The 22,100-nt window shown below is 37.1% G+C and overlaps 1 protein-coding gene across 1 annotated transcript in view; it reads right to left on the reverse strand.

The window, feature by feature from the left end:
- The window catches only part of LOC121383301 (alpha-aminoadipic semialdehyde dehydrogenase-like), a 53,964-nt gene that overhangs the window by 20,010 nt on the left and 11,854 nt on the right, over positions 1 to 22,100 (reverse strand). The window contains exons 6-13 of the mRNA XM_041513235.1: positions 17,444 to 17,576; positions 14,738 to 14,782; positions 12,616 to 12,693; positions 12,104 to 12,161; positions 7,868 to 7,907; positions 6,190 to 6,231; positions 5,586 to 5,680; positions 4,428 to 4,512 (exon numbers count right to left, since the gene is read on the reverse strand). Of these exons, the coding sequence (XP_041369169.1) occupies positions 4,428 to 4,512; positions 5,586 to 5,680; positions 6,190 to 6,231; positions 7,868 to 7,907; positions 12,104 to 12,161; positions 12,616 to 12,693; positions 14,738 to 14,782; positions 17,444 to 17,576 (576 nt within the window). The remainder of the gene's footprint in view (positions 1 to 4,427; positions 4,513 to 5,585; positions 5,681 to 6,189; positions 6,232 to 7,867; positions 7,908 to 12,103; positions 12,162 to 12,615; positions 12,694 to 14,737; positions 14,783 to 17,443; positions 17,577 to 22,100) is intronic.

A 22,100-nucleotide genomic window follows, 5' to 3' on the forward strand; every position in this document is an offset into this window, starting at 1 on the left:
GATAGCATGTGAGATCGGGTACATCTATCAAGCTGCCCTCCACCACCCCAAAGACAGGAATGATAGCATGTGAGATCGGGTACATCTATCAAGCTGCCCTCCACCACCCCAAAGACAGGAATGATATCATGTGAGATCGGGTACATCTATCAAGCTGCCCTCCACCACCCCAAAGACAGAAATGATAGCATGTGAGATCGGGTACATCTATCAAGCTGCCCTCCACCACCCCAAAGACAGGAATGATAGCATGTGAGATCGGGTACATCTATCAAGCTGCCCTCCACCACCCCAAAGACAGGAATGATAGCATGTGAGATCGGGTACATCTATCAAGCTGCCCTCCACCACCCCAAAGACAGGAATGATAGCATGTGAGATCGGGTACATCTATCAAGCTGCCCTCCACCACCCCAAAGACAGGAATGATATCATGTGAGATCGGGTACATCTATCAAGCTGCCCTCCACCACCCCACCATGTGAGATCCATCCAAAGACAGGAATGATAGCATGTGAGATCGGGTACATCTATCAAGCTGCCCTCCACCACCCCAAAGACAGGAATGATATCATGTGAGATCGGGTACATCTATCAAGCTGCCCTCCACCACCCCAAAGACAGGAATGATAGCATGTGAGATCGGGTACATCTATCAAGCCCCCCCCTCCACCACCCCAAAGACAGGAATGATATCATGTGAGATCGGGTACATCTATCAAGCTGCCCTCCACCACCCCAAAGACAGGAATGATATCATGTGAGATCGGGTACATCTATCAAGCTGCCCTCCACCACCCCAAAGACAGGAATGATAGCATGTGAGATCGGGTACATCTATCAAGCTGCCCTCCACCACCCCACCATCGGGTACCCAAGCTGCCCTCCACCACCCCAAAGACAGGAATGATAGCATGTGAGATCGGGTACATCTATCAAGCTGCCCTCCACCACCCCAAAGACAGGAATGATATCATGTGAGATCGGGTACATCTATCAAGCTGCCCTCCACCACCCCAAAGACAGGAATGATAGCATGTGAGATCGGGTACATCTATCAAGCTCTCCCCCCCCCCCCCCCCTCCACCACCCCAAAGACAGGAATGATATCATGTGAGATCGGGTACATCTATCAAGCTGCCCTCCACCACCCCAAAGACAGGAATGATATCATGTGAGATCGGGTACATCTATCAAGCTGCCCTCCACCACCCCAAAGACAGGAATGATAGCATGTGAGATCGGGTACATCTATCAAGCTGCCCTCCACCACCCCAAAGACAGGAATGATAGCATGTGAGATCGGGTACATCTATCAAGCTGCCCTCCACCACCCCAAAGACAGGAATGATAGCATGTGAGATCGGGTACATCTATCAAGCTGCCCTCCACCACCCCAAAGACAGGAATGATATCATGTGAGATCGGGTACATCTATCAAGCTGCCCTCCACCACCCCAAAGACAGGAATGATAGCATGTGAGATCGGGTACATCTATCAAGCTGCCCTCCACCACCCCAAAGACAGGAATGATAGCATGTGAGATCGGGTACATCTATCAAGCTGCCCTCCACCACCCCAAAGACAGGAATGATAGCATGTGAGATCGGGTACATCTATCAAGCCCTCCACCACCCCAAAGACAGGAATGATAGCATGTGAGATCGGGTACATCTATCAAGCTGCCCTCCACCACCCCAAAGACAGGAATGATAGCATGTGAGATCGGGTACATCTATCAAGCTGCCCTCCACCACCCCAAAGACAGGAATGATAGCATGTGAGATCGGGTACATCTATCAAGCTGCCCTCCACCACCCCAAAGACAGGAATGATAGCATGTGAGATCGGGTACATCTATCAAGCTGCCCTCCACCACCCCAAAGACAGGAATGATAGCATGTGAGATCGGGTACATCTATCAAGCTGCCCTCACCACCCAAAGACCATGTGAGATCGGGCCCATCTATCAAGCTGCCCCCACCCCAAAGACAGGAATGATAGCATGTGAGATCGGGTACATCTATCAAGCTGCCCTCCACCACCCCAAAGACAGGAATGATAGCATGTGAGATCGGGTACATCTATCAAGCTGCCCTGCCCTCCACCACCCCAAAGACAGGAATGATATCATGTGAGATCGGGTACATCTATCAAGCTGCCCTCCACCACCCCAAAGACAGGAATGATAGCATGTGAGATCGGGTACATCTATCAAGCTGCCCTCCACCACCCCAAAGACAGGAATGATAGCATGTGAGATCGGGTACATCTATCAAGCTGCCCTCCACCACCCCAAAGACAGGAATGATATCATGTGAGATCGGGTACATCTATCAAGCTGCCCTCCACCACCCCAAAGACAGGAATGATAGCATGTGAGATCGGGTACATCTATCAAGCTGCCCTCCACCACCCCAAAGACAGGAATGATAGCATGTGAGATCGGGTACATCTATCAAGCTGCCCTCCACCACCCCAAAGACAGGAATGATAGCATGTGAGATCGGGTACATCTATCAAGCTGCCCCCTCCACCACCCCAAAGACAGGAATGATAGCATGTGAGATCGGGTACATCTATCAAGCTGCCCTCCCCCCCCCCCCCCCCTGCCCTCCACCACCACCCCAAAGACAGGAATGATATCATGTGAGATCGGGTACATCTATCAAGCTGCCCTCCACCACCCCAAAGACAGGAATGATAGCATGTGAGATCGGGTGCCCTCCACCACCCCAAAGACAGGAATGATAGCATGTGAGATCGGGTACATCTATCAAGCTGCCCTCCACCACCCCAAAGACAGGAATGATAGCATGTGAGATCGGGTACATCTATCAAGCTGCCCTCCACCACCCCAAAGACAGGAATGATAGCATGTGAGATCGGGTACATCTATCAAGCTGCCCTCCACCACCCCAAAGACAGGAATGATAGCATGTGAGATCGGGTACATCTATCAAGCTGCCCTCCACCACCCCCAAAGACAGGAATGATATCAGCTGTGAAGATCGGGTACATCTATCAAGCTGCCCCCACCACCCCAAAGACAGGAATGATAGCATGTGAGATCGGGTACATCTATCAAGCTGCCCTCCACCACCCCAAAGACAGGAATGATATCATGTGAGATCGGGTACATCTATCAAGCTGCCCTCCACCACCCCAAAGACAGGAATGATAGCATGTGAGATCGGGTACATATATCAAGCTGCCCTCACCACCCCAAAGACAGGAATGATAGCATGTGAGATCGGGTACATCTATCAAGCTGCCCTCCACCACTCCAAAGACAGAAATGATAGCATGTGAGATTGGGTACATCATGGATGAAGGAAGCAGTATTACAGAGACAGCCATGATAATAAGGAGTAGTGAATAGTGCCTGCAGCTTTCTTCATTTATTTTCTTTAGGTTGGTTGTGAAAATAGTACAGAATATCATCTTTATATCAGAAAGTATACAAATTAAAATATCAAATGTATTGGCATATGTATATGTCCATGTATAACTACATATAGGTAGGAATACGGAACTCAAAAATGTAAATTAATGGTGTTATGAACTAATTAAGAGACAAATTAAACAGGCTTTTGACAAAAGAAGGTATTGATTGATTTCCATGATATGGTAAAGTAGTTTGGTTATGAAACAAGGTATACTGGTAACAGCTTATGTTCTTCTATTGTAGCTGGTGACTATGTTTGCTGGAAATATGGCAGCCATTTTGAATAAAAACGTTAATTTTGATAATATTTTAAATTACAGAATTACTTTCAACATGTTTTTAAATACTGTAGTACATAAAAAGTTACCGAGATTCCTAAAATCAGACAAAGTTTTTATTATACATGTCAATAACGGACAATGGTTGGACAAAATGGCAGCCATCTTGATAAACTACCGCCATATTGACATTTCAAGTTTCTCACTGACTGAATTTGAAGAACTCCCCAAAGATATGATCTGCCAATAGTCCTAATACTAGGTGCCAATATTTTGGGGAGTCTGCCATACATGATCCCAATATTTGCCACTCCCACCATCAGAGACCTTTTTTACAGACGTGAGGTTCAGCATGTTTTTAAACATATAAAAATAATATATAATGATTAAACTCGAAAAACTCTATTAAAATATATCTCAATAATGAACATTGGTAGGACAGTATATTGGCTATCTTGAAAAATGGCCGCCATACTTTGAGCCCCATATTTGCCACACCCACCACCTGAAGCCCATTTACCAAAACATTTTTGTTAACAGATATGATGCGGAATAAAAAAGAAAAGCAGGTCTACATAATGTCCCCTTCAGTTGGCACTTAGCTCAATCTGAAGTCAGTCTATGTGAGACCGCCTGAAGATTTTATTGCCCCCCCCCCCCCCCCCCCCACCTGTTGCAAAGTAGACAAATACCATCATACCATCAAGAGGATCTCCAATTCTAAGCTGACTATAAGCTTTGGTTAACTTCTGTACAATTTCATCATGCACCTTCTCATGTAATATCTGAAAATAAACAATTTGTCAGCATTTATTCACTTTAACCTACTGTTATTAAAAGCATAGTCCTAACCTCTGGACTGTCAATTAAGTCTTCTATGATAATGAAGACCGAAATAACTATTCTACAGGACTATTTTTACCATAGTTGATGATATAAAAAAAAATTTATATGCTATTTACTTTTGGAGCTGAGCGATATTGAAATTTCAGGTTCGGTATCGGTATTTCTGGGTTAAAAAGTACCTCGGTATTGGTACGGTATTCGGTATTGATACAAAACCGATACTGATACCGATACCAATATCGAGCAGTATTTTCTGTATACTCTGCTTTAAATGCATGCCCGAGTTAAGTCTCAACTGTTAGTTTCATCTAAATAAAATTAAATTCCATACACAAGGCCCTCATCTCTCTCTTCTTTTCAGCTATTTTGTATTCGTCAGATACATGTATATGGTTAGTCCTATACTAAATAGCGGATAACATTTTTCAATACCGAAATTTTAGTATTCGGGGGCGGCAGGGGGGGGGGGGGGGGGGCAATTGCGCCCCCAAATTCGGGCAAAACAGTGGGGAAAATTCTGGCAGTTTTTATCGGGCAAATCAACCCCTCCAGCCCCCCTAAATCAAAGAGTCCCCATACGCCCATGCTGCCCAGCTCTATTTACATTGTACTTTGCATCCACATAAATAGTTACATACCTAAAATTTGTAACATAAATTTACTTACAAATGTAAAACATATTTTTTAATAGGAAGAATTCAATAATAGTAATGCTTTTTGCAATCAGGACCATACTCATTGACTTTTTCATTTGAGAAAAACCTATTGGTTATATGTTTTAAGTTTTTTTTATCAGAGTTGGAAGATTAGATTTTGAGAAAAACATCTAAATGGTAAATAGTAAAATACAAAATGGCCACTATGGCAGGATCCAGACTAATTAAGTGATGAGCGACAGGTGGTTTTATTTCACTTCTTTTTGCTTTTCTCACTTTTCTTTTACGCTGTATGTATGGACCCACAGAAAGCCTTAACAGTAAGTTTCTTTTAAAACATTAAAAAAAAAAATTACCATTCGCCGTGTTGTGGTGCATCTTTGTCCTGCAGTGCCAGCACAAGCAAACAAGCCAGCTCTTACAACCATATCAACATCAGCATCGTCATTTACTGCAAAACAAGAACATCTAGTAAAACCTGAACCATGTCATGTCATAGGGTTTTACGTGCACATTCAGAACAAGCTGTTGTAGCGCACACCTGTCGTGGGCACAAGAGCCGACCTTGGCCGGCTCCTCCATCCATGACAGGAAAGGTGGGGGGAGGGGAGAGGAGGGACCGCCTGCACTGGCAGGTGCAACCTAGGGAGCACCAGCAGCCCGAAAACCTGAACCAGTTAGCAAGCAGTTTTATTCTCTAGACAAAAGGTTACAGTTACCCAATTGGATACCAGAATTAATACACCAGGATGTAATTACACAAAATACCAGTTTCATGGGAGGAGGGGGGGGGTGAATTACACACAACCACAAGTTTTGATTTTAATTTTATTCTTCTTACTGATTTAAGAATAAAAACCCTACCAATACTGTAAGCAGCTACAAGAAATAAAGTCAGTGACCTTGTAAATGTTTAAATGTTTCAATTAGAGGTTTCAATTTTATCTAAGAGTAACATACCTACAATGGCATTGTTTCCTCCAAGTTCCAGAAGGAATTTACCTGAACAAAAATAAAAAGTAAAATTAATATACTACAATGTATGACTATGATGCCAATATAGTTAAACTAGTTAAAGGATACTGTGAATACTCGGCACGTGATTGCTTACATTCATTCAGTAGGTAGCCGCACATACACCAAATAGTATCTGAGTGGGTCAAAGTTTGAGGAGCACCCAACTTTCCATCCCACAGTTCAGGCTACTAGTTCTACCATTGGTGATAAATGTGAGTGTGTGTGTTGTGATAAACAGAGGATACTCCTAGAGTGTCTTAATTGTGATATCATAATTTATCAGCGCAAGTTGATAAAAGTATACTTTTATCAATGAGTGCTGATAAATAATGATATCACAAGACACGAGAGGGGTATTCTTTTTATCATCCATTATCATTCCTTTCATTTGCGACAATTGTAAACAATGTCAGTAATGGAGGTTGAATGCCACTATATTTGGCAGTGGTAGACTCGTTAACTAGCAGAACGACAGTGGCTTGACGTCACTAATGATAGGTTTAGCACTGAAACATACACAGTGACATAATGATACAACAAAATTAAGAAGTGATATCTCCTAGTAGAATATTGCAGGAAATATTGCAAATTATAGTGGCAGCCATATCTCCTACAAAAGCCTTTAATGGATGATGAAATGTTTTTCATCTGGCCAGTAAATTCCTGTAATTTAATTTGAAATGGTGTCAATGTACCATTTTGTTTGAAATATGTGCGGGGTCCAACTAAATATAGCACAACAATTTTTGTACAGAACTAGGGTAGTCATAGATGCTATCCGTTATCTCTGAAATGAGAAGCTTTGATCCCCCCATTTTTGTTTTGATTTCCTTTAAGAGTGAGGAGTGGTAGTATTTATATCTGTGGTGTATATGTCAATTGATACGTTGCAGGTAGGAGTTTTAGCCACATGTGTTACTATTGTCGTCTATGGGATTTGAATGGTGGTATACACTCAATATACATTTATTTACATTATGTAAACTGTTACTTTTGCAAGCAAATAAACTTCAGATATTTATTTTTATTAAAACAAAAATTTAGCAAAAAACGTTATGAAAAACTACATGTATATCATGGCTTATCTGCCTAAAATATGCAAGGGAAAACATAAGTAGCGTGGTTCAGCTTTTGCGTGCATTTGAGCATGGAGAAGAAAGAAAGACTGAAATACATGCAGTAACGTTATTTGGACAATTGAACATGAGAATGGTTAAATAGTGTTTCTGAGCCCATGCATTGTCAAAATCGTAATATTTTCTTATAAAATACAGCAAAACAATTAAATTTTTGTATTAAATATACATTTAACTTAGTATTAAATAACTGATAATTAATGTCATTGTTATGTGAAACTGCAAGTAATACTGAGCATTTTCTAAAATTACTGAGGGGAATCTGGGCAAGACTTTCCAATTACATGTACCAATGCTTGACTGGTTAATTACTGCAAATGGTGTGTCACATGCATTGATGTCCGATCTGGTGCCAAAGTAAAACACTGGCCCAACAAGGTGATAAGTGAGATATTGGCAAAAAAAAGGGTCCATTTCCCTGGCTAGATTAGGATCTAACAAAACCGGCAAACATTAATTATAAAGAACAGACAGGCATATCTTACCAAATCTCTCCTGAACCATCAAGGATACTCTGTGACCCACCTACAAGATTGTTACAGAAAGAAATATTTTGTATACAAGAAAGACTACATACAGCCGAATGCAGAAACTTAATTCCTACACATCTGTGAAAAACCACAAGCAGAATGAATGAATTAATGTTTAACGACACCCCGGCCAGCACAAAAAATACATCGGCTATTGGGTGTCAAACTATGGTAAAACCACAAGTAGATTGACAAAACAATAATGGCTCACATATTAAGTAAGTAGGGCAGCTAGTGGCTCCAGTGTTCAACTAGTAACCAGTATTTAACCAGTTTATTTAATTCATTTGCATATTCTTTAAAACTGAACAGTATATAGATTTTCCCAAAGTATTTTGAACATATATGCAAGAGGGTAAACATTCTTTATTCCAGAAACGCCAAGTAGAGGATAACCATGTGAATACAAGTAAGTATATATTTTTATTGGTTATAATGATAATATAAATGCCAGCCATTTTTATAGCATGCTGTTAGTATTATATCGACCAACATTCCGTGAACATTTGCAATACTTTTAATCCATTGGAAATCCTTAAATAATGTCTTTAATGTTTTTATTTATAATGAAACAGAGCTGGCAATGTGATCTAAGTCATTATAATTTCGATCACATGACCACATGATCAAATAATGACATTTGATGGAGAGGGTTGTCAAGTATTCGACCAATAAAATAGGTTGAAGATACATTCCCAAACTAAACTCCCAAGAATCACAAATGTATTACTTTTATGTATTCTAGTGCTGTTCACAAGCACTTACAAATTCATTCATTTCAACTTATTTCAGTGCTTATATCCAATTAAGGTTCAAGCATGCTGTCCTGGGCACACACCTCAGCTATCTGGGCCGTCTGCCCAGGACAGCTAGTGGGTTAGTTGTTAGTTTGTTAGTGAGATAGAAGAGGGTATAGTGGCCTTACACCTACCCATGGCATTGAGCCCTTAAGAACTCACTTTGGGTTGGAGCTGGTACCAGGCTGCGAACCCTGTACCTACCAGCCTGTAGTCCGATGGCTTAACCACTGCACCACCGAGGCTGGTTGGACTTACACACTTAGATTTTCATCTTAATATCATTATCTATAAACTGAGAGAGGACTAATTAGTGAGCAAATTTTTGCCCAAAAAAGAGGTCCAATTCTCTGGCTAGATTTGGACCTAACAAAACCAGCAGACATTATAAAGGACAGACAGGCATACATGTATCTTACCAAATCTCTCCTGAAATTTCATTACAAAGTGTGTGTGTGTGTGTGAATGGGTATACAAGCATGTGTGTGCATGTTTAAATGCAATAATATGTGTTATAGTTGTTAAAATCAAAGAGTTTTTTTTAATTTAGTTGTTTGATATATGTTGCATTCACAATAAAATAAATGTCAAAATGTAGTTTTATTAGCTAATTACAAAATGGTCGAATACTGCCGGCCTCAATGGTGTAGTGGTTATGCCATCGGACTTCTGGCTGGTAGGTACTGGGTTCGTATCCCACCTGAGGCAATGTGGGATTTTTCATGCCGGTACCGGCTCCAACCCAGAGTGAGTGCACTGTTATAGGCTCAATGGGTAGGTGTATAAGGCCACATACACCGAGTTTCACCCACTTCACGGGTGCGATTATAGGCGTGTCTCCCGAGCGTATGACCCCACATGGGGGATGATTACACGGCATGCACTGCAGGTTCTGTGTACCCTGGGCTTGGGTGATACCGAGATAGCTCAACTGACAGCAAGCGTGGAGCACGGACCTGTCAAGTAGTTCCATACCAAAATGGAAATACTGCGGCTTCACCATTCATCTCATCATCATCCATGTTTGTAATGTCCAAAAATACAAAAAATGTCTTTGTTTCTGTGATACACATGTAAATGTTTGTGGCGTTTTAAAAAAAGAAAAAAAAGAAGAAAAAAAAGAGGTCGAATACTGGATTGTCTGGTAAAATAATCTGCATAAACAAAACTATTTCAGGAATAGGATTGCCAATAAGTATGTATAAAGGAGAACAAATATCAGCAAATGCAGTGTGGTCGAATACTGGGGCCGTTGCCCTACTTAACAAAAAATTCTCCAATAATTAATCACTAAGTGCAAGATAATAGAACTGGCTAAAAATAATAATAATAATAATCATAAAAACAACATCATTCCAACCTAGAATGGCAAAACCATGATATTTTGAATGTTATGGAATGATACAAAAACGCAAACAAACAAACCATCGAAGTGCTGGACGATAACAAATGGGAGAGGATCTAAAAACATACTCTAGTGCTTTCATTTACATATAGCTGAGTATACAAACATTAGCCGAAAACCATGTGTCGTTTGATTGTGTATACATGCATGTAGCTATTTTAAAAATTAATTCTGCCTAATTTTACTTGAATTTGTCTAGAGATTTATTTTTTATCAAATTCACCAAATTGCTATTAATTTTTTACTTAATTTCATGCAACTTAGCATATTAGCCTATAGTTATGTAAGTAGCAACTAAGCCAGAAAAACAATGTTTAAATAAACATGATGAAACTGAGTGCTTGTCAGTGATTTTTTGCTTTCATTTAATATTAAACCCATTTACAAGAATAATATATATATTTATCCTCAGGTCATTGTACGGTAGTAACAGCATACTGTCTTTAAACACATGTGTCTACAAGCAAGCAGAAATATAATAATTTAATATTTTGTGACTATTTTTTTGGAACCATGCAAAAAGAAATGCTGAATTCAATGTAATAAGCATAAATCATGAGAGAAAAAAACAACTACTACTAGCTAAAAGAAATTTTTAATTTTTTTTTTTTAATTTAGAATAATCCCTTCGTTTCCAATCTAAACACCATTTCTTTTAAGCTCAGTATACATTTCAAATTACTTTATTTTGTCCGTTCGTGTTGTATAATTCTGTTTCCTTGCTCAAATAAAGGGAATGCTCTGAATAAGAACTGAATTCTGCAGTTGTGTCACAACATATTATCTTTGAGAACTTAGCTTGTGCATAATGTGAGTTTGGTTGAAGTGATCATTAATATTATATTATTATTATTATAGCTTGTGAGTCCCATGACATAAATTTCATCAACAACTATATTTACTTGTATGTTTATCTACAACCACTGTACACCGAGCTATTTTGTTCAGTCCCTTACACAGTGAAACCTGTCTAAACCGGATCACAAATGGACCTTATATTTATCCAGTTTAGACAGGATCCGGTGTTTAGAGGGTCGCATTTTAGAATACAGACAGAGTTATTTTCCTTGACATGTAATCGGTATTGAATTCGTAACTGTAAACGAACAAGTCTGAGAATTGCCGAATGAATGTGACTAATAATAATGTTACTATTTCCCAATTTTGTGAGGTATATTTCTTATTTATGAACCGATATTAAAACATATATAAAAGCTATAACAATCATTTCACGTCTACATTTAACCTGTGGTGACCCGAGACATTTTCATTTTTTCTTAGCAAAATCCAGTGTGCATTTTTTTCATTTCGATCACAGAAAAGATAAAATGTTCTGTTTGTATTTAGTGTACAAAATACAAATTAAGTCACGTGTGTGTAGCTTACTCTAATTTAGTTGTTTCTAGCATTTTACTCTCAGTGTGTCAGTATTTCAATATCAAAGCACACTGACCAAAAATCAAAGGTGGAAACCCTAATGTGCAAGTATCTTGAGATTTGTTTGAATCTGAAACAAATCTGCACTGTACAATTGAAAACAATCAAACATTAATTATTCTGATGTCTGCTAAGTTGGGATGAGCCACAGAAATCGGTGAACCGTGACATACCATCAGATACTGGACAGTTGAGTTTTTGTTAAATTGACTTTTTATTCGTTTACACTATGCAGTTTGTTCAGGTTAATTAATTAAGGATTTTACATTTCTGAGCAAAAAAAATAAAAATTCAGTTTCCGCAATTGACAGGTTATAGTTCTATCAGGTTTTTTATAGGTTTAGGTTTAGGTTTAAATCATCTGTAACATGATTCCAAATAATGTCCCCCCCTGAAAATGGCAGGACCATGAAATTTTGCCAGTTTTGACACGAGTTCAGTAAGTTCAGGATCTGATTTAGACAGGTTTCACTGCATACACAAAGTTATGGCTGTTATAAATTTGGTGTTATTTTGGAAACGTCAGTAAAATATCAAATTACAAAGACTTACTGGTGTGCTTCCTGTAAAGGACAGCAGATTGACTCGTTCATCTTTGGCCATTAAGGTTCTGCAAAGTAAATGTAACTAAAATATATAAAATTATTTTAAATAAAAAAAAACTTAAATTGCATCTTCAATTGGTTGTCTCCACTTTTACATTTGATTCTATCTCATACCCAATGTTATGTTACTACGTAGTTAATGTTACAGTAATAGTGTAAACTTCACAGTGTAAAACATCCAATCCAATCCAATATTTATTTACATGCTCCTATACCACTACAGTTTCGAGCATGTCTGTCCCAGGTCTGGTCTCTGGATAGCCAGTGGTCTGACCCGGGACAGAATGTGAAACATCCAGTCATTCTTGATGTCTCGTCATCAGTGAGCTAATATTTGGGAACTGTCTCCCAATACCACTAAGTATTAATACTTATTTACTTCTCTGGGCCATGAATTTAGTTCCATTGAAAATTAAGATTGAGCAATTCAAGATAAGGATATCTTATTTTCATACTTACCCAACATCAGCACCTCCACACACGAGAGAACAGATTGCTCCTGGCAAATTGTTCGATTCAAAGACTGATGACACAATTCTAAATAAATCAGAAGATAAATATTATACTGAATAACCAGACATTTTTCATGGTCCAATATTTTCGTGGTTTTAGGATTAAAAACATTTCAAGGTTTCCTAATTTCAACGTTTGGCAACTCTAAAATGAGTGTGTGGTTTAGCATGTTCAATATTCAATATTACATACATATAATCAACATTAAAAACTTCATGTCAGCTTCCATTTGCCTAAAGTAAAAAAATATAGCACTCAATTGCAATTAAATAATTAGCATGTCAGTAGTGCAATAACTGATCAGTATTCAATTTTATATAAAGCCACCGGCCTCAGTGGTGCAGTGGTTAAGCCATCAGACTACAGACTGGCAGGTACAGGGTTCGCAGCCCCGTACAGTCTCCAACCCAGAGCGAGTTCTTAAACGCTCAATGAGTAGGTGTAAGACCACTACAGCCTCTTCTCTCACACTAACCACTAACCAACTAACAACTAACCCACTGTCCTGGACACAGCCCAGAAGCTATGGTGTTTGTCCAGGACATCGTGCTTGAACCTTAATTGGATATAAGCACGGAAATAAGTTGAAATGAAATTAATGAAATGTGAGAAGTTTTTAAGTCAGACGGTGTAAAATTTATTCTGAGTTTGGCATGTTTAGCAAACTGGCTTATTATACAAACATAGTGCACATACCAGTATTTATTACCCAGGCATATAATAATATCATATTTATCATCTCTTCACATTGTGGAATATGCCTTTTCAGAAGTCATAACCTCTGATCAAGTGATTCACTGTGTCATACAGTACAACTCCAAATAGATGTTCATACAAAAAGTGTGCATATTGTTCTTTCGATTCATATTTTTAAATCGGGAAAAATACTTGCTGTCATTTCTTATAATTAATGTTAGCATCATAATTTAACAATATAATATATATATATATATATATATATATATATATATATATATAATTTTTTATAGCCTTAAATATGTTTATCATATTGTTTGTGTAAACGTCATTGATAGATATGTGGCCTAGGAATGCAAAGTTTCATTAATAAATAGCTAAAAGAAGTAGCCACAACATGACATCATTTTCCCCATTTGGTAAGCGACATCATTTTAATCTATGCATTTTCATGTCTTGTTTAGTTATTTTGGAAGTCATTCTGTGTGATTTTTGTTAACTGATGTGCAAGTGTAATAAATAATATACTCTATTTATTCCCATATGAGACCGATTATATTACAACTTGTGTTTTTGGTACAGATATGGCTGGCTAGCAAAGCTATTTTTAATTTTTGCATCCATGAATAGTTCTATACAGAAAGAAAGAAATGTTTTATGTGATACTCAAGACATGTTTAAATTTTTAAGGTACATTATAGGATGTCGGACCTTTGGTTTCAGACTATACAGATGAGGGAGGAAACCCACTTTTGCCACTCCACGGGATACCCTTTTTGATTAGCAATAAGGAAGCTTTTATATTCTCCATCCTACAGACAGGACAGTACATACCACAGCCTCCATTTCACCCGTTGTCAAGTACTGGCTAGCAGAAGTAGCTCAATGGGCTCACAAATGGGGAGTGTGAGCGATCCTAGATAAATCAGACAATTGAGTGCTTTACTACTGGCCCAAAGCTCTGTACAGAAGCCAACATTCATTACCCATAGGGGGGCGAGACATGGCCCAGTGGTAAAGCGTCCACTTGATGTGCAGTCAGTCTGGGATCAATCACCATCGGTGGCCCATTACTGATGATTAGGCTATTTCTCATTCCAGCCTGTGCACCACAACTGGTATATCAAAGGTACGTTCTATCCTGTCTGTGGGATGGTGCATATAAAAGATCCCTTGATGCTAATCGGAAAGAGTAGCCCATGAAATGGCAACAGAGAGTCTCCTCTCTCAATATCTGTGTGGTCCTTAACCATATGTCCGACGCCATATAACTATAAATAAAATGTGTTGAGTGCATCGTTAAATATAATATTTCCTTCCTTCCTTCTTTCATTACTCATAGAAAATCTACAGATCATAACCATGAACGTACCTGGTCAACGCTACCGATACAAGTGGTGTTGATGGAGCACCTTTCCTGTAATCAACAAATTTCACATTAATTTTCCTGCTCTTATTTTTTTTTTTAGATCTTCTGGATTATATAATATGAATTTACGGTGCTACCTTGAGGCAAACTCTGTAGACATTAATAGTTCTTCACTTACTGTGTATTAAATGCATATAATTAAAATTGTAAAGTCGTTTCTTAACTCTGACATAAGCTGTATTAGAAGAGTGAAACAATAGCAAAAAGTAGTTTTAAAAAGAAGTTTAATGCCCCCCAAAGTTATATGGCTATATTATTATTATACCTCATATGAAAGCTTATTATGTGGTGGCCAAACATATGGTCAACTGTTTTGGAAAATTACATTACATGACCCAAGTATATTTTTATTACCCCAAACCCCAATATTTCCTAATAAATAGCATTTTTTTCTTCTTTTTTTGGTTCCTTTTTATGATCAGCAAAAGTTTTAAAATGATGGTAAATAACTTTTTAATTCCAATAATGATGAAAATTTAATATTTGCTGTTTTTATTGTTTTTTAATTGCATGTAGCATATTACTATCTCTATTCTAAAGGTGACAATAGTAACTCTTGTTTTGGCTTTGTACACATGCATTTATACCCAACGGTACTTAAGTTTACGTTTTAAGAACACTTAAAAATTTCCAAAACAAAATTGCTATTGGAATTTTTGTTTTTATAGCATTACTAATGCACATAAATGTGTTTAAATAAAATTTTGTGATTAAATATTTTTACTATTTACGAAGTGTCAGGATTATAGCATTACATGTATATTTAGGGTACCAGTGTTTCTGCCAGAAAGAATTTTTTGGGTATGCATGGTGCTATGGAATTGAATGCAACCACAGTCAACAGGGGGGCCATCCCTAGAAAGAAAATGGGTTAAGTTTAGGGTTATGATAAGAGTAATTAATTTTGTCAAAAAGTTAACTTTAAAAAAAATCTATCTGCAAATAAATTTGGGTATGGCGCCATACCCGTTTTACTTATCTGCATGACAGAAACCCTGGACCATACGTGAAGGTCAGAAAACATTTTTTTTAGACCGTATCATGTAAACCCGGTAATACCATTGTAGCAACATTCATTCAATGAAAATGCTTAAGTTACTAACAGTATGACACTTTAAAAAAAAAATTGGTCTTGAAATGACATCACTTATTAGATTTGGAGCAAATCAATGGCAGTTGTGAAGTTTGTCAGTACTGTATTTTGAACAAGATTTGATGTAATACCAGATATATACTAAAACAATGATATTTGTTTGCTGTTAATTTCTGCTGTAGAAAGTGTTACCGTATATCTTTGCCTATAAATCAAGTTTTTTTCATCAAAATATTCTTTTATAACTTAGGGGGTCAACTTACATGTATAAGAGGGTAAGAAAATTACACCAAAAAGTATTAGCATTTTGGGGAAGGTATTACAAGTTTTTATTGTTGAATTATCCCAATGTTTAAATGCATTAATTTTACAATTTAATTTTTATAACTTTACTTTTTGGCATTACAGATCGGTTTCTGGTTAAAAAAATGTGTCATGAATAGACAAACTGATCTCACATGCTAAGATAATTAACAGCCCACTTAATAAAAATTTAACAGTCATCACTAATAGCAAAACTGTAAATAGTACTAAGCACCTGTTGCCTCTATTTATTCTGAAATTTTGTCACTGGCATTAAATGTTGTACAAAGTATGGACCAAACACACCAACACGTCTATGCATGATCAGTTTCATGAATATTAATCGTCTTTCACTAAAAATAGCTTATACTGATATCTAACAGGAAGAGAGCAATTTACTGTTATATATACATGTAGTACATACTGATGTAGTGGACTGGTGATGAGTCACACCGTTTCCATTGCAAACTGAAGTGTAACCAACTGCAGGCATCGAAATACATGTAAGTCGAGAACGGTTGTTCAGGTTACCGGGAGGTTACTACTTGTAAGAAAAGTCAAGAACGGTGTTTTGTTCTCGACAAACATTTCAACGGGGAACAGTAGTAATCCAGGACTTCCACATTTCATTTTCTCGTAAGGAATTGCATCGATGTCCGTGTGCACTTGTGCAATTGCAAGCAATTTCGGCAATCTGTGTTTAAGCAGCACCCATTAGATAAATTTACTTCTGAATTTTGTTTCTCGTACTGATGTTCGCATGCCTCGATACAATATCAGAACGTCCATGTTAAAAGTAGTAGTAATAGGAATTCAATTCTAACTTTCATATAGTTGTGGTAACCTATAGGTTACCAGGCTATATTTTGTGGTAACCTGTAAATGGGTTACCAGACACAATGCTTATTTCGATGCATGAACTGCAGACAGCATTAATTAGCCGACCATGAAAGTGGCTGTCATCTTTAAACCTTATTGAGTATTGAATTTGTCATGTCATACAATACGCAATATCTAGATGCTTGTTGAGCTCGCTTTTAAGAAAGAGGCTAGTTCTTGATACATATAGAGTAATCAATTGAAAATCATAGTGTATTTGTTTGTGACGTTACTATATAAATGCATAATTTGTATGTGACCAAGTAACATAATACCACATAATGAACCATATACAATGTACTTTTAATACAGAAAACTTTCCTGAAAAAAGGCTATAATTGTGAATTAAATGTTACTTATCATTAATGACATACCATAAAACCGCATTGCCAGTGATGAGTGCAATGCAAGAGTTCCAGCCGTATACTGCACAGGGGAAGTTAAACGCAGTTATCACCCCTACAACTCCCAGTGGATTCCACTGTTCCAACAGCATGTGACCTTTGCCTGACAACAAAATAAATATTTGTTTAAATTCTCTTATCAACATAATTTGTTTTATTAAAACACTTATTAAATAAATACATGTATACAAATTAAGAAGTACATGTGTACATTATGAAAAATTTCTAAATGACTAACATAAAACGAACAACAGTTTTTAATATACATTTTACTGATTTATTTTATTTTTTTGTATATTTGTTAGGGTTTTTTTCACATGGTGAGATTGGGTTAATTGCGGACATTCTTGGCTTCCATTGTACATGTATTTGTCACTTGCTAACAGAACACTAGACAATAACGCCTACGTAACATTTAATTTTAAATAAACGTGATTGGCTGTTTTTCCTGTCACTGTATATCACAATCAGCCATTGGGTAGATTCTATTTTGTCATCATATATTATAATAAAGTAAGAATGGTTAGAAGAGGCGAAATGCGGACATATACACATGTATGTCAGTAAAATGTGAACACGGTCAGATATAATTTCATTTTAATCCAAAGCATTTTAAACATTAATTTTGTTACAGAATATAAATAATTAAACCAGTAAATATCTAAAATGATCTTTTATCAATTTCTGAAGAAATAAACCGAGTAAAACAGTAATTATATATACGGTATACATGTATGCCTGTAGGTTAAAGTTATTTCCCGGTCCCAATTTTTTTTACTATGCATGGAGCAATTCAAACCACATTGATCCAAATGTTGCATTTTAAACACAACTGAAATGAAATAAAAATGGGTTTATTATTAAAAAAATTATTTATTTAAATTAGATCATCCCGACCATAGGATTTAAAAGTTTGTAGAAAACACTTTTTTTGTTACATGTCTTGTGATCAAGGGAACCCATCGTCAATTGTTTTTAAAAAATAGTTATATATAATATATTATTTTCATTGAATAGACATACTCAATGTAATAATCATGGGAAAAGAAATTTTGGTTCCGTGATTTTACCAACACAATTGTGCCCAACTCGAGATCACTTTACCCTATATATATACAACTGTAAAAAGACTATTTTTATTTCAAGTGAAAATCCATTGGATATAAACCCAGTTTTATGAATGGGAATTTCTAGAATTTTTATAAAATCCACTAGCCATGCAGGGGTCAGTGATTCAAAAAATTTAATAGCCAAAATTAAAAATTCACTAGCCCTACTTAACTGTAAGTTGTAAGTTAATACAATTTTACTAAATAATCATATATGCCACCTAAAGAGGGAGATAGAGCTTAAAAACACTAACATTGAAGGGTTGGGGTGGGGGCAGGATATTCATGTTTACAAAATAGGCTTGCATGTAACTGCAACATTTAACCCAAACATAATTAACTAGTCGTCGGGCATGCATGGCAACAGTAGTTATTTACTAGCCCAACACTGAATATCACTAGTCATGGGAGTGGGGCTACCATAATCTAGAAGCCCTGCGAAACAGTTGGACCAAACATAACAGGGTAATGATCATCATCAATGAAAATAAGCCCGTTATAAAGCGTCTATAGCAGGTCATTGTGCTATTGTAGGCCCATACAAAATGGGGTGGGGTGGGGGGCACACTCACCCCTCCACTTGAGGATGAATATGTATGTTTAAAAAAATGTATATATTATTTTATTTATTTATACTCTTCAAAAAAAGTAGAGGAACTCTAATAAGGATTTACAATTACCAAAATTGTAAGGTATATTAGCTGTGGGGAATGGTTATATGATAATAATGCCAAAAAAATATATATATATATGTGTGTTTCAGGTTTCATCTCTGGAAAAAAATAGGGTAGGTACATGTACATGTAGGTAGGAACTTTTTTTTTTTTTACAAACCTAGTTTGCGGACTGCAAAAATCGCGGTAGATGTTGTTGGGTTTTTTGTTGTTTTTTTTTTTTTTTTTTTTTTTTTTTTTTTTGGTAGTCAAATTTTTTTAGGGTCGCAGTGTAAAATTAGGGTCGGTCAGGAAACCGGAAACACACAATTTTTTTTTTTTTACGCATAATGAATTAGTTGGGCAAACATTACAACTGGTATATACATGGTATATAACAGAATGAAAAAGATTGACAGAAATAATGTTCCACAGTGATTAATGGACCTTCCTGGAAATTGTATATATACATATATCTATATATGCACGCTTTTGACCCTCTCTATCCTCCATGCCCCTCTCCCCCCGATTCAGATATTCCCAAAGGCCTGTGTTCTCCATTATTATGTGGCTATTATTGATAGCCAATGGAACAGATGGGGGGGGGGGGGGGGAGGCAAAAGTCTGAACCCCTAATAATTTTGGAAAGTCCAAAGAATCCTCTTGTCCCTCCAATAATTCCACAAAAATCATTGAACTAGATTACAATTATTGTAATAATACGAAAAACCTTAATACAGCGGTTGCAAAATGAAGTACTAGACAGTGTCGGAACTGTCAGAGTAGGAGTTGGGGGGGGGGGGGGTATCGAGAGCTACAGGCACTCAGTAATGGGCGAACAGGGGGCGGGCTCTATGGGCTGGAGTCGGTTACCCCAGAAGTCTGCACTGTAGTCCACTAGTAATGCATATACATGTAGTTGGTGAAATTGTTGGCCCAAGATCATGGGCGTATGGGGACTCTTTGATTTAGGGGGGGCTGGAAGGGTTGATTTGCCCGAAATTTTACCCAGATAAAAACTGCCCGAATTTTCCCCACTGTTTTCCCCGAATTTGGGGGGGCAATTGCCCCCCTGCCCCCCCGGGTCGTACGCCCATGCCCAAGATTGGAACAAGTATGACTCACATTTCTATCCTTGAATGTGATTGGTCAGTGCAGGAATAAGCAATATCCAACTGTTACAAGCGTTCCATGTACATGGGGTTCTAGATTTTGTTTTTTAATTCACTTGCCATGCGACCAGTGGATTTGAAAATTTACTGGTCATGGTGAAAAATTCACTTGCCCAATTTTAACTGTTTATAAAACACAAAACTCCATTAAATTGAAATAATTAACTTTTTAATATACATTTTGCATACTAAGATCGTGTTAAATCAATTTGTCAATTTACACAACATGCTCATTGGGCATATTTTATGGTATGTTTAGAAAAACATGCAAACAATTTTGATCAGTTTAGAATAAAGTTACTTATTAATATTTAAAAATAATTGTTTCCACTAATACCACCTAAGTTATAAAAACTATCCATGTTAGTCTGGTCCCATTTCTCAGAAAGATGCTTATTTATCGATGTGCGAGCATTTCTTTAGGATTATATCCCACATACTTTTCTAACCTAATTTGGGTATGCTGAATCTGAAAAATTATGTTGGCCATCTCAAAAATGACGTTTTGAGGGTCAAAATGACCAAAACAAATTGACCATCTACGGAAATAGGATTGTATCGAAAATACATTGTAGCCAAGTATAATAATACACCAAAACACGTACCACAGCGTTACAAACACCAGTGTAGTTGCTAAAACTTCAATTAAATTATTAACATAATGTATTCTGAGAAAGGGCATTTGTCTTTTCTATTATAATAATGTACGTGAGACTTTTAGTACCAAAGATTAGAGCAACGAAAACGGCCAGTCTGCTCCGAAATTTCAAAGATGGAAGACACCTGCGAAATTTGAGAAATAAAATAAAAATAATTGTATAGAAATAGTTGGTATTGAGTTAATATTATTAATATAAACCGTATCTTTATTATATTAGAACATATTTTAAGCGAAGAATGCAGATAACTCATCTCTGTTTGAGAAAAATTCTGTGTTTTCGTAGGGTTTGTTGAACAAGTGCTCGGGCCATTCAGTGCGGCTGTTTTGGCTTTTGGGTTGTAAATTGTTCAACAGGTAAATGTTAAAGTAGCAAGATAAGTCTGTTTTAAATTCATCAAACAATAATCTTATAGTAGAGCTTTATTAAAATATATTTGTTGTTTTTCTTGGTGTGTAACCTTTTAGGATGTGAGGGTGAAGAATAGGTGGGGTTAAGTTAGTTGCTATGGTCCTTTTTTTTCTCTTTTTTTTAATTATCCACTATTGACATTGTGTACACTTTTCTTTCGATTAATATTATTTTTAATCTGAGTATGGAGTCCAGCAACAGTCTGAAAAGACGTCACCAGGACAGCTCAGATATGTGTATTATTTGTCAAGAGACTAAAGCCGATGTCCTTGAAAAAAAAAAGTTCAAAGTATTTATACTCTCAAAGAGCATGCTCGAATCAGAAAGAGTTTCAGAGATGTATTAAATTATGATGCAATAGATCGAATTGAGAAGCTCGAACCAGGAGTTAGTATTATGTGTCACAGGAAATGCCACTCTCTATTCACACACCCGAAATATATACGAACACTAGAATCAAAGTTTAAAAAAGAAACCGAGCATTTGAGAAGCAATGTTCCCGTTTCAACATCACCTGCATCATCACTTCCATCAGTGCCAGAATGCACTGTAGGGCCATCACCATACTCTTCGAGGAAATCGACGAAGCTTGTCAACTGGGATTTATGTATGTTTTGCTAACA

Source organism: Gigantopelta aegis, chromosome 2, assembly GCF_016097555.1.
Source record: "Gigantopelta aegis isolate Gae_Host chromosome 2, Gae_host_genome, whole genome shotgun sequence".
In the NCBI taxonomy this organism is placed as follows: Eukaryota; Metazoa; Mollusca; class Gastropoda; order Neomphalida; family Peltospiridae; genus Gigantopelta; species Gigantopelta aegis.